This window comes from Microchirus variegatus (assembly GCF_963457635.1).
Source record: "Microchirus variegatus genome assembly, chromosome: 2".
Classification (NCBI taxonomy): domain Eukaryota; kingdom Metazoa; phylum Chordata; class Actinopteri; order Pleuronectiformes; family Soleidae; genus Microchirus; species Microchirus variegatus.
Genome location: NC_139803.1, coordinates 14,625,716 through 14,640,126, shown reverse-complemented (window position 1 = coordinate 14,640,126; position 14,411 = coordinate 14,625,716). Strand labels below are relative to the sequence as shown.

The window sequence follows — 14,411 nt, the reverse complement described above, 5'->3', positions numbered from 1 at the left end:
TGCTGGATTCAAAACCAGGAGTACTCTTGCTGTCGGGCAACTAACTGTATTATGTGCTGCAACGCCAACAAAAAATGACAGCAAATGCAACACTTAAAAACACTTGAGGGAGAAAAGCATTTACCCCCACTGCACAGATCCACTCTTTCTAATTACTCTCTAAAGAGCAGCTCCTTAAACTGATGGCATGCAAATTGAAGGAGATGTGTTTAACTGCAGGTTCATGAACAGTGAAATTATATAATTAGACACTAATCGGTTTGGTACATGTCTATTTTTCACTCTTGCAAACTTCTTGTTGCAGAGACCACTGGCTCTCAAACTTTTTTTTATGCCAAGTACTAGCTGAGAAAACATTGAGCCCTTGAAATAACACCACAATCACCATTACATCGAAGTTAACGTTAAAATACAGCGGTGTAAATGGGTCGCGCAGTCAGCTACAGACTTTTCAAGGATTTATTCCCAATAAGATAATTTGCTCTCTCTAAGCATCCTCCTCTTCCTCACATATACTTCCAACACCTTTATAGCAAAATTATTATTACAGGTATTTCCCTACATTTTTTATGATCTGATTATGTTCAAGGCCTTGTCTACTCGTGCAATCCCATCATGCAACACTATAGGTGTAGTTGTATGGGGTGATCTCATCTCAACATCAGACCACAAGATCTTTTTGTCGATTACACACATCGATGAGTCAGACGAGGCGAGCACAGGATGGACTGTGATCTGTACTGCGACTCCACCGACACATGCTGATGATTATGGGGTGAGATTAAGGCCTGGGACATTGGGTGAAGCAAAACTATTCCCCCACGTAAAGAAACAATGGCGTCCGAAGAAGAATGTATATTTGTTGTATTGTATTTGGAGAAAAAACAACATATGTCACAGCACCAACTTAAAAACCTTAGATGCACCTTCAAAAAAGTTACGTTAACACACCTGAAGCACCAAAATGTGCGCATTATTTATTATTTATTTTAATTTTTAACCATTACATTGCCAAGTTTTGTCATGATGCACCTTCATTGTCTAAAAACACACAATAAATTAATAATTCTCAATATACTTTATGCAAACTGGATTATTTTTGGTTTGATTATTGCAGCCATCGTGATGTAAATCCCTCATTTAAAGCCTAATGCTTCAAATGAAGTGGTGAATTGAGAAAATTATTTAAAAAAAATCACGTTTTATATTTTATATTTGCGCAGCATCAAAAATAATAATCGATGTTTCAATTGGCATATTTACACAAGACAAAATGAAGACCATCTATGCCAGCTCTCGTTTATGATATGTCAAGGGTCTGTTTTCCACTTTCTCTCACAATTACACTGTTTCCTGATAGGAAACTGAATTTTTATCACTTTTTTGTATCATTAACTTTCCTGAACCAAAGTCCACAGAGAGAATCAGTATTTTTCACTTGACGCCCTTTGTGATAACATGTTTACCTCATTTTCAGTAACACCCTGACGCATCACCTTAAGATGGCGGAAAAAATAGTCTCATATTTTGAGTGTCATTTTTTACAATACATATAGTTTAAAGAGAAAACAAAGCATGTATAATGCACAATTCATCTATAAATAAATAAATAAAAGTGGACAAAATATTGAGTTGCAGGGCACAATTGTATAGATAATGAATAGAGAAATAAACATATTAATGAATAAGTAAAATAAATAAATGAAAGTTGGCCATAAAATACATTTTACATACGTGTATAACGTACATTTCTTCACTGTATTTCTTTATTTTCTTTTAATTCATTTATTTATTCACACTTATTTATTGTATTCATTTAGTATTTGATTATTTATTTATTGATTAATTAACTGGTGTCTTCAATAATAACAATTAGTTTATTTATGCATTCATTAATTTATTTCGGTCTTCGTCAATTAATTAAATAATTAATAAGTTAATAAATAAATACATTAATTAATTAATTAATAAATGTATAATTGTCATTCATGGCCCTCCATACAATAGCAAGATTCAACTTCAAACTGCCCACATGACGAGTTGACTTGATAATCTAATCTGAACCCACGTGTGAAGACAGAAGTGAGTGAGCGAACACTGAGCAGAGACAAAAAAACAACAACAACACTGATCATTATCGTTTTAAAAGATGAAACCATTGAATTAATTCAATAACTGGTCAGAGTGGTTTGGGTGACTGTGCCGAAGGAAAGTATCTCACAGAACTTGTTGCGGCCACACCCTGTGTGTGTGTGTGTGTGTGTGTGTGTGTGTGTGTGTGTGTGTGTGTGTGTGTGTGTGTGGTGTGTGTGTGAGTGTCACACAGTGTTATCTTAAGCTCTTGTTTCACATTTATTACTGTCAGACTTTGGTCCCTGTTCCTACTGCAGTAACAGCATATCAGCAGGCCTTATCAATGAGCACAGTGTATTCAGTCACATCAGCGGTGGTAAATATTCAACAAGGGAACGTCCCCATTGTTTCAGAATGCAGACTTATATACGTTTACTAGTATCAATCTTATAAGAAATGTCAGTTGAACACAGTGAGTGTGGCTCGACGACCATCATTTGACAGGCGACGGCCATGTTTCACTCACTGAGGGCTGGTGTTTGTGTGTGTGTGGCATGTACACAAGACACTGATTTACAATGGGTGGAGCACGATTCAGGCTAATAAATGACAAAGTAAACAACAGCCAGCAACGACAGATCTCGGTGCAGAATGGAGCTCTTTTGACATTTCCCTTCAGGGGTCGCCACAGCGGATCATCTGCCTCCATCTTGCCCGGTCTGTCACAACATCTATGAACCTTCTCTATGGTCTTCCTCTTTTCTTCCATCTTCAACGTCCATTGTCTAATATAATCACAAATCCCTGCATGGGACCAAAACATCTCAACCTTGACTTGACCAGACAACCAGTGCTGTCCCTTGAATATTTCTAATCCTGTCCCATCCTGATCACTCCCATTGAAAATGTCACATTGTGCATAGGCCATTGACATAATGTCGTCCATCTAACTCACTCTCACATCTTCAACCCCCAATATTTTATATAATATACAATGCCACCTTAGAAAGTCAACAGTAAAAAAGAAAATTCACGATCATCATCATCAAGTGTGAATTAGGATTCCCCATGCAATAACCAAAGCCTTATCCTTAACCAGAATCAAATAATGCACTAAGCTTTAACCAGAGGTTCCATCTCATCAAGACCAGGCTTATTTGTCCATCAGGACAACCAGAAAATCAGTCTGAATGTTTTATGTTTTTGGGGCCATCTAAATCCCTATTTGAATTAGTTTTACATGGAGAGGTGAGGTACAATAATTATCACCAGAGCTTCTCAATGACTTTGGTCATTTGTGCCATTAATCATTACCGTTGATACAAGATGAGTAGAAAAGGTCCGGTAACATGACCCTAGGTAATGCTAATCCCGTGAGAATAGACTAGTAGTAAAAAACGTAAAAAAGTGTAAGTAGTCTGTCACATCCTGTTTACGAGCGTTCCGAACAAAAACAAGGTTGAAAGCTCTTGTCAGAGGCACAGGATTCCTGACTGCTTTAGTTAAAGGTGCCATATGTAAGAATGTGGCCAAAAACAGTTACTACACTCAAATTCAAAAATACAGAGGTCTTTCAGGTTTCGTTTTCTGACGTAACTGGCAACCCGTGGTTGCTCGGCAGCTGAGACTCTACTGACTGCAATGATTGGTAGACAGCGGTAGGTGGCGCCACATGCCAAAACATGATTTCAAAACATAAACACGATTTGCAGCCTGCAAAATATTTTTTTTTTAATGCAAATATTTTGTCTGTACTGTTGTTGTTGGTGAGTTCAGTTTATTATATGAACATTATTACTGAGTCTCTGTGACATATTAGGAGGATTTTATGGCCATTTGCTTTAGATTTATTACATAATGCACCTTTAAGTGGCTATAAGTTACGTACGCACCTCGCTGTACATGACCAAACATAGTAGTGAGTAGATCGATTTACTCCACTTACTGATGTATAGTGTGGTGCATTTACTAAGAGTGAAATGTCTGTATAAAAGAATGTAAATTACATTTATTTTCCGATGTTCTGACTGAAGAGCTCGTCTCATCTTGTGCAGAGTGGACGAGGCATCGTCCAATCAGCGGCCTGGTTGCCAACACTGCTTCAACATGAGGCGGTTCCCTGGTTATAGCTCGTGAATTGATGGGGACTGGCATGAATAATTTAGGCCTGCATTACACTGGGAGGAAATGGTGACTCATGGAAGAGGAAAAGCTGGAAATGCTAAGTGGTTTTAGAGACTGCTGCCTTGTGTTAACCCAATGTCTGTGCGGCTTCCATGAATAGTACAGCCTCTTTCCTCTGGAGCAGATATGAGTCCTGGATATATCATGTCATGACATATATACATTCACCACACCCAACTACACACAAATAGATCACGCTAATGGCGGCTAATAACAAGTTAGTTTGCCACCACAGGTCTGGAACCATAGAGGGAAAAAAAATCAGCACTGGTCCGTGTCTGTTATCTACGCTGTGTAACTATACAACGAGCTGGAGGCTCGCTGCATAGCACAGCACTCTATAAATAGATCTCCCCTGCAGCTTTGCCAGTCAAGAGTAGAGTTAGTATGTGCATTAGTGGGCTGGCACGCAACATGAATGGCTCCAAGTTGACAGGAAGGAAGGAAAAGAAGGGATAAAGAGAAAAAAGTTGCTTTAATCTTGAACTGACTGACTGAGAAAGAGATTTACAAGAAGACCTGGTTCATACATGACATACAGCTGAGCGGGGTATTGATTGTGACGAAGCCCACAGCTACTGATTGTTTATGTGATGCTGGTCCTGGCCTAGTTCCTCAGTTTATAGTGACTCCATAGTGCCGTCAAAACTAATGTAGAGTAATCGATGACTAAATTTTGACAAACAGTCCAGGGTGAATCCCGCCTGTTTCCCAAAGTGAATATTTTCTGGTTTCTTTGCTCCAGGTAACAATGAACCTATCACAAGAATCCAAATTTTCATCCTAACTTTAACTAGAGCCTCAGAAATGTCATTTTCATTAGAACCAGGTTTTGGTCAGCATTAAGATCATCCTGAAAACGTGCCAAAACAAGTACACACCCAAAACACTCTGAGCAGGTGTGTAAAGTGTGTGGAACAGCTTCAGGGCATGTCCAACTCTAATTTTTCATGCTGATCAACAACAAGTCTAGACGCGCTTTGCTATTTAACTGCAGCAGTGAAGGATTCTCTGCCGAGGAGCTGGATCTGCTCTTTAGGTGAAGGCAAACGGGCAGATCATCAAGAAGCTTCACTGAGTGACAGGTATGTGGATCTGTCCTTAGCTGGTGGACCCTCTGTCTCTACTGTCTCTTAATCCTTTGTCCCATCAACAACTTACAGAAGTGTATTGCATTCACGTACAATATTTTTTTTTAAAAAGGCTTTTTTAATGCAATTTTCCGGCGTCTGTTTTTACAAAAAAAAATTATAATTTGGGGTCTGTTTTTAACGCAAATAAATAAATAAATGAATTTAAAAAAAGCTTTGTTTTTGCAATAATAAAAAAATCTGTAATCTGTTTTATGAGGTTTTTTGGGGTCTGTTTTCACACAATTTTTTTATAATTTTTTTAAAAAGTCTTTGTTTTTACAAGATTTCTTTTTTCAGGGTCTGTTTTTATGCAATTTTATTTTTATTTTTTTAAGGCTTTGTTTTTACAAGATTTTTTTTCGTCGTCTGTATTTAAAACAACAACAATAAAAATCAAGGTCTGTTTTTACACAAATTTAGAAATTTAGACTTTCTTTTTACAAGATTTTTTTCTGGGGTTTGTTTTTGCAAGATTTTTTTTTCTGGGACAATTTTGGTTTTAATACGCTTCCGTAGACGAGAAGCTCCAGGAGGATCATGTAGCCCACTAGCCCACCTGCCCAGTTGAAACCATTAGCACTGTACATGGTCAAGCAGGCAAAAATGACTCCACTCCTTAGGTGGTGCACCCCACAGTTTGGGAACCACTGGCTTATATAGGTAAGGTTTCTATATTACTACTACTACAACTGTAAGGCTTTATCTGAGTTGTGTAAAACAGTCACTTGTGTTTATTTAAATCATGTTCTAAATGTTTCCTGCTCCAACACACCTGATTTCAATGATCAGCTCGTTATCAGGTTTCTGCAGAGCTTGGTTAACGAGCTGATCATTTGAATCAGGTGTGTTGGAGCAGAAAAACGCTGTTAAATAATAAATAAAAATAAATAAATATAGAAAGAAAACTACCATATTTCCTTGACTTACCTTCTTTTCTTTATTACTAGGAGCCATCTCCATTGTCTTATGTGCATCTTTGACTTTCTCTGGTTCCATTTGAAGTCTGAAGAAGCAAACACAACATAAACACAACACACTGGATGAAATCAGTATTCTCTGTGAGATGAAATACATTTAACTCTACTTTAAACTACAGATTTTACTTACTTCAGCTCCTTCCTGGCTCTGTGTTTACCCAGTAACATAAAGTGGTTGTTGTAAGTGTTCCAAACAGTTCTGGACACTTCTGACCTCATTTCTGGAGCTCACTCCTGCTTCTAGTTCCCATGCTGCTCGGCCACAAGGAGGCACTGTGGTAGCTTCAAACAGAGAGTTGCGGACAGCAGCATGCACCAACTATGTCGTGCAGCAGGGGGGGGGGGGTCAAACTATTGTAAGTCAGGGACCACATACAGAGCAGTGGGTTGGACAAGTAAAATAATACTCCAATGTTGAATGAATAACATACCTGAAAATGTTATTACCATTACCATTTCCACATGGGGTTACACACTTACAGATCACTAAAACATTTAGTCACAGGTATCTGGAACTAACAATTATAGTATTTCACATATTATGATTATACAGAAATAAAGTCTGGGCTAAGTTGACCTGTAATTAACGTTGCATGAAGTTCTTTGCAGAGGTGGAACGAGTACTGTAATGTTCTACTCAAGTAAAAGCACCACTGTTTTAAATACTGGTCTAAAATATACAGATAATAGTGTGTCGAGAAAACAACAACATTTTAACATACTAAAGAAATCTAGATATCTAAAAAGTGTATTTAATTTATTTGTATTTTTATTATTTTTTATTATTATTTAAGTTCTTTTTTTTTATTTTGGTGAATATTGCTCACTCCAAGTTTTAAAAACCAATGTGATTGAACTGGTGGCAAATTAATACTTATTAATGTGATTTTACTACCCACTGAGGTAATAAATATATAAATATATAAATAAATAAAAAGTGACTAATGCAGTAAATAATACAATAGTCAAGCACACAACCGTATACTCCAAAGTAGGGGGGCCCAAAATCAAATTCTGCTTCAGGCCCTGTAAAGGCTTGGGCCGGCCCTGGCTACCCTCCACAAATAAATCATTCAAAAAAAGAAAATAAATAGATATAAAAGTAATAAAACAGCTTTATTTTAAGCCCAGTATAAATCACACACACACCTTTTGGTCTTCTGCTTCATCTGTCGTGTTCTCACTGCAGTCCTGGATCAACCGTTTTAAATGACCTTTAAATGACCTCAGTAAAAAGGAAAGGACATCATCATCATCATCATCATCATCATCATCAAAAAATGCACAAATAATTCATCAATGAATGAATTGCTGACTTGATAATCATTTATTTGGTTTGTGTGTTTTTATTAATTTTAAATGATGTCATCGTGCGGTTTAATGGATATGACATATGAGGACGTCATCATCACCTCTCATACATATCACTAATTCTTATTCATTGGACCTTTAACAACTTGTCACTTGAGGTCATGTCACCAGAATAAAATACGAAGATTTGCAGCAAGAATAAATAACCACATAAAGAATAATAAAGAATAAAAAGAGACTCAGTGTGTTTATTGTTCTTTATTTGGTAGATGGAACCAGTCTATTTCCAGTTGTGGGGGGAGAGGCCCAGTGGGATCACTAACAGTTACTGTACATAGAAAACACGTGATGGTACGATCCCTGCCATCACTGTCCATTTTGCTCTTGTCTTGAGTTTGTAAAGGAGGTGATGTGAGGAAGGTGTGGTGGAGAGAAAGGAGGCAAAGCTCAAAATGTGCAAAGATTTCCTTCATTCAACACTGACGCAGATGTGGTTTACACCGTGCACTCATCTGGGTTTAACTCGTCACCTCAGACAGAGGGGGAGACGAGGGGTAATCCCTCGCTCTTTCGTTTCCACCCATGTGTGAGGCACTGCGATTGTTTCCTCCTTACTTCTTCACCACACCGCCCTTGTTGTCCACGGTGACGGGTATCGTAACCTCTGACGACTCGATGGCTGGTTTGATCAAAGGAGCCTCGACAGTGAGCACGCCCTCAGGAGACAGAGAGGAGGCCACGTGCTCCACGTTAGCCGAGGACGGGAGACTGGAAGAGAGGATAGGAAAGTTAGGATACAGAGTAAATGTTGGAAAATGCACAGTGTGAGGCCTCTGATGAGGAATGATCGTCGTGTGGCCCCTGGATGGCAGCAGAGCACTGAGGCTACAAACTCATTCATCCATCTACAGACCAGGCCGATCTGTTTTTCAAGGTGAGCCGTTTACGAAATTGAACAGCAGAGAATATGAATGCAAAAAAAGGTCATAATTAGTAATCATAATTATAATACTACTTACGTGTATTTCCTGGTGAAGCTTCTGGACACAAAGCCATGCTCGTCCTTCCTCTCCTCGTGCTTGCCTGAGGACACACAAAGCAACACTTTTTTTTAAGGTACTACTCAACCATTTGGTAGAGGCTTTTATCTGAAATACTGTAGGGTCTAATTAATAAAAAAAAATGTTTTTTTGCTTTTTTCTTGGCACGGACCGACATTTCCTGTGACAATTATGCTGCCAAAAATAATGAGCAATCGTGGTGTTATTGCTGAGTGAGACTTAAAAACGCATTTACATTTTTGATAAGAAACAAATGTGTGAATTGTATGATGCATATTTTCCAGGCATAAGTGAACCGAGCAGCTGGTAGCGTGTGGATGAAAGAAGATTTTAACATTTGAAATCTGGATATTTTTAGATTTTTGCCCCCAATAAATAGTCCAGTACAATCACCACATTATATTTAGCCGGAGACAGGAGCTGTTTTAATTTTAGCTCACAGGCTGGTGTGGTGACAGTGGGTAGAGGCTTCTTTTTGTGGTGGTATTTTTATCTTGCACAGCCACTGAAGATCCCGGCAGTCTTAATCACGTCCCATCAGTCATTCAAGGGCTCAGATTGCTCGACTGTAATGCCGGAAAAATTGCCCTGCGCGTGTCTGGCTCTACAGAAATACATTTGTTACGACAACAGCTTGGTAAAGGTTCTCTCCTCGTGGGGAGTGTAGTCTTTTCCACAGGACTGTGAGTGAGAGTCCGGCACATTTTCAACACGATGGGTCCTTGGTGTCAGAAGTCAACTATCGAATTTGCTGGTTGCAAAAATCAATAGTAGTCTACGAGAAATTAAAGTTCTACTTTCTCACTCATCATATCTAGGGATGGGTCAAAACTATTGATTTGGTGACATATCGTTGTCCTTCCTCGTGCAATACAATCATCAATCCGCCAGTGCAAATATCTATATTTTGTGCTCTAATACCAGTTTCACTCCCTGGGTGTCCAAGAAACTAGTTACCAGGCCGAAAAATAGTGAGTTTATAGCATGATAATGGCAGAGAAAGCTACTTTAACCCTTTACCAGGAAAATAACTATGTTTGGTAACTTCTGGAGACGTGTTACCATGAAATTCAACCAATCATTGGTGGCCTGTGACGCTCTAAACTTCAAGTGCATCTCCTGAAGGTTAAAAAATATGGTCATACGGCTCGGTCTTCTCCTGCATCTACAGTGCTTGAATTTTGTGCAAGAAGTTAAGTTGATATTCAGGGAAATGTCTCCCATGCCCTTGTTTGTTATGACGCCACCTAGATCAACGTAGACCAAATGTTGTAATTACTAGCGGTGTTGTGGACACTGTCCACTGTCTCCATCTGCTGTTGACGTGAGATTCCATGCAGGACAATGAGCGAGCAAAGCCAAGCAAAAAAGAGCGAAATGACGTGATGCCTGGGAAATGCAAATTCCAAGAAGATCTCTGAGTCATCAAAGAAAATTCTGGCTCGTGCAAGATCCCAAGGACAATCACTTGGCCGGATGCAGAGCGTGCTGCAAATCAATAAAAGTGGACGCCATGGGCGGAGCCGCTCTTACAAATTGCCCTCCCATCTTAAGCTGCGTCGGGGAACATTCTGTCCCTGAATTTGAAGGAGTTGGTCCTGGAAAGTCGGTTGAAAAGTCCTTGAATTTGATGTCAACCAACGTGTGGGAACCCCCGGATGGCAGCTGTTGTACAGTGTGAAATATAGAAGAATATAGAAGTAGAAGAAGAATTTTTATGTGATATTATTGTACTATTCACCAAAAAGTTGAGCCACTGTGCATATGTGGAGTAATGCAACCACAGCACCCAGCTAAACGTATGAGTGAAATGGTGCAAATTGCAGAATAATAAAAAAAAATACAGTAGGATATTAGTAGAAAAGATAACGATTAAAGACACAATATGCAACATCTCTGCATTGAAATATCTAAATGCCTAAAACTTTAAATAGATTAAGAGCCATATTTCTACTTTAACGAACAAAAAACAAAGTCTATTTGTATATACTAAAAATTCAATATAAAATGAATCTTAACTTCTGTAGACGATAACATTTTTTTTAAAGCCTGAATATGTGACCTATAAACACCGCCCCCCCCCCCCCCAGGATGTCCATATAAGGAGTTGTGTATTATTCCCACTACAATTTTTTTTATAACATAACGTTCTCTTTACCTGTCATTTTCATAACTTTTGAGACAAATCCGCTATGAAACATCAGAGTAAAGAAGGAAATATTGATCCTATACACCGATTTCTGACATCAAACGTTAATATTGTTTTGCTTGAGAGACCCCTAGTGGCAGAAATTAGACAGTGTGCATTTTAATTATACTCTTTAACTGATCTGGTCACATCACACATAAGGAATGTACTTCATAACCCGTGACCAGTGCCACATAAAAGACATGAGCTGACAAATTCCACTTGGACTGAACGGCGGGCTTTGTTTATCTCTGCTGTCCCTTTGTGTCCGGCCTCTCACCGGTGAGATAGTCTGTCACAGTCTGTCCCTGAACCGTGCGCCTGGACCTGATCCAGCAATCCTTTTAAAGCAGCAGACACACACGGGGGAGAGCGAGGGCACGGAGGCCGAAAGTGACTCAGAGAGAAGGGAGCTTGAGGTTTGTGAGAGCTGAGTCATTACACCAGCTCGTCCACACCTCCAGGTTGTGCAGCTTTAGCTATGCCTCGCAACCACCGACAACAACGAAAAAAACAAAATACATTTCATGTCGAGAAGCGAAACCAGGGTTGTTGTTTTTTTTTTGCTGGGAGCTGCTGTAAGAGTCCACTCCCACACATTGAATTGTTTTGCACAGACTCCGAGGCATGCATCCAAACGCCTCCCGCCCTCCATTGAACTGGATCCCACATAATCATTTAAAGGATGTTGTGCAACTCCGCCGTTTTCCTTTGACTTGGTAAAAACACAGTACAGTTCACCCTAGAAGTGCCCTATACATACATGTTATACCTTCATCACCTTGGATATTTCATTTAATTTAACATGCAAAACATTTAAAGTGGGCACTGCAGTGCAAATTAAAAACGCTTTGTGCCACTTGTTGCGTTATCGGTGGGTGGAACACAGTTCTAGAGCATAAAAAAACAGCACTGAGGTCCCCCTTATTAGCATGAAGTTAGCATCACATTCTGTACTAAATCAGAATTCACTCAGATAATGCGATTGGTTCCTCCCTGAGTCAGACTCAGGGAGGTGCGGGTGCTATGAGCATGTCCCACATATCAACTTAAACACGGAAATAACAGAAGATGAAAACGGCGACAAAAACGCGGTGAATTACACGACGGTTTGTGCTATCGGGAAAATTGAGAAGCTGAGAAGATGCACGTCAAAGCCGAAATGTGGTCATATAGGTAATTTCAATTGCTCTCTTTCAGGGAGCCGACGATTCAGCGTCTTTGTCAAGAGTGGGAAGAACACCTGTGCATACGTTTCCATTTTTTGGCCCGTTTTTGCACACATTGAGTGCCAAAGACTCCATTTTAAATTGTTAAAACAGTGTTTTAACACGCAGTAAATGGCAGATATTGAATGTTATTCTGGAAAAATGGGCAAAAGCACTTGGTGTGGTTGAATTAAGCATAAAGTCTAAGGATTTTGAGGCTTAGGTGTTAAAGGTTTAAACAACTGAATATCTTTAATTAATGGATGGGTGGAAGACTCACAATAAATCCTTAGAAATAAAAGTGCTAAGTCGAACCATATAAGGTTCTTTAGGTAGAACCTACCTAAAGGTTCCACCTGGAACCCTTTTGGAGGGTTCCACCAAGAACCCTTTATTCAGGAAAGGGGTTTTAAGAACCCTTGAAAAACCCTTTATTTGAAAAAAGGGTTTTTCAGAAGCAAATGGTTCCAGGTAGAACCTCAGCCCTTGTAGAAGAACCCTTTTGGACCCTTATTTCTAAGAGTGTAGCAGATGGGGTACTAGCTTGATTCCCATCTATACTGGGACAAGGATTATAGTCAAATTAAGTGTACGTGCAAACATACTGTATGAGGGAAACACTCACCAGTGATTTCCACCACACCGTCCTTGGTCTTCACCACCAGCTCCTCAGGTGAGAATTGATTGACGTCCAGCGACACCTTCCAGCTGTCTTGGGTCTGCTGGATCTCCGACATGCCGCTGCTCACCTGGCGGGAAAGGGCACGCGCCTGATGGGCCATCATGGCGCCAGGATACATCATGGGGCTGTGGGGCATCATGGCGCCCATGTCTGGGGCCAGGACGGGGGGCCGCATGTACCCCGGCCAGTGGGTGGCCTGGAATGCGGCAAAGTCCTCCGGCACGGCCGGCATGCCGAAGGCCTGGTCGAATATGCGGCTGTGGTGCCAGTCTCGGAAAGGGTCCCAGCTTGGGGTGCGGAGCATTGTGAACGGAATCCGTCTCTCAGCCATGGCTGCTGTGTTTATTTTAGGCTTGTTGTTGTGATAAAGAGCTGCTGACTTTGGCCTGTTTGAAAGTCTTTCTCCAGTGAAGGGTCTGCCTCTCAGCTGAGCTTTTATACACACACTGAAGCCACCACCCTGTCATCAGAGTTGAGACCTCCCCTCTGACTGGAGCCCTCACATCTCTCAGCCCCCAACACCATGATAGAAGCTACTCGAATGTCTATTTGTGGCAGGCGAAGCACATGAATGGAATCTAACAGGAAGGCCTCCCCCCTCCACTCCCTCCCTCTGTAACAGCTGCCCAGCGTACGGTTAAACCTGCCCTCTCACACACACTCCTCTCTCTGGACATATGAAACTGCTCGAACAATCTGGGAGGCTGTCGGAAAGTCTTCAGACTCAGACTGAACATGCTATTTCTGACATGGCCCTGATCAGTGTCCAATAATAGGCGATGACGTGACAGATTTATTTACCAGCCACATATTAGTTCAACTGTTGAATGACAGCTTGGGACATGGTAACGACCATGAAGACACATTGGTCGACATACATGTGACTTTGATGTTCAGGTGCCCAAATTCACAGATTGTTCCCTTTTCCCATTTGAAAACTCCCTGTAACTAAAGTATTGAGAAGTTGTTGATCTCCCGCCTCTGTCCGTAACTTCACACGTTGTTTTGTGACTTACGTGGTGTTGAAAACACTGTACTTGCCCAAGAGACACAGGTTTACCAAATAAGGCAGTTCCTCTGTGTGCCCTGAGCGACAGACACCGTTTGCAGCCACTAATTTGTGACTCTGCATCACGGCTGGATTATAAACACCATCACTAACAAACACAATACAATAAACTAATTCCATGTAGGGTAAAATATAACTCGATAAGAGATTCTAGGTATAGATTATGACAGAAATAATACATTAAAATGACTTCTTCTTCTTCTTAAAGTGTGTTTAAAGTAGTTCTATCTCAAGTTAATCCATCGTCCCTTACAGAGCGCAAATGTTCCTTAACGTCTTGGACAAAGGATAATTCGAATGTATTCCCAGATACTTCAGAGGGCAGGAAAAACAGAGTCCAAACACAGAAGAATTGAACCACAGAGGTGCATAATATGCAGGTGGGCGGGGTTAATTGACCACAGGTGACACTTATTAAGGTTGCAACGACAGGAAGGGAACAGGAAGTGACACGGACAGCTCACAGATGTGTTCTCCATCTGGGGGAAAACATCTTTGATATTAATGATGATATTTCACAGAATT

The 14,411-nt window shown here is 40.2% G+C and overlaps 2 protein-coding genes across 2 annotated transcripts in view; one reads left to right on the top strand and one right to left on the bottom strand.

Annotated features, from left to right (window-relative positions):
• The window catches only part of ywhag1 (3-monooxygenase/tryptophan 5-monooxygenase activation protein, gamma polypeptide 1), a gene marked incomplete at its 3' end in the record, with an annotated part of 14,775 nt that extends 10,566 nt beyond the window's left edge, over nt 1–4,209 (top strand). Inside the window, exon 3 of the mRNA XM_083910567.1 lies at nt 4,128–4,209. Within this exon, the coding sequence (XP_083766693.1) occupies nt 4,128–4,209 (82 nt within the window). The remainder of the gene's footprint in view (nt 1–4,127) is intronic.
• A 3,712-nt stretch (nt 4,210–7,921) lies between these two features.
• hspb1 (heat shock protein, alpha-crystallin-related, 1) lies at nt 7,922–13,253 on the bottom strand. The gene is made up of 3 exons (XM_083910453.1): nt 12,761–13,253; nt 8,698–8,761; nt 7,922–8,446 (listed from the first exon to the last, which is right to left on the bottom strand). Exons 1-3 carry the CDS (start codon nt 13,146–13,148, stop codon nt 8,290–8,292), a joined length of 609 nt encoding a protein of 202 aa, XP_083766579.1. The 5' UTR covers nt 13,149–13,253; the 3' UTR covers nt 7,922–8,289.
• Nucleotides 13,254–14,411: the final 1,158 nt, after the last annotated feature.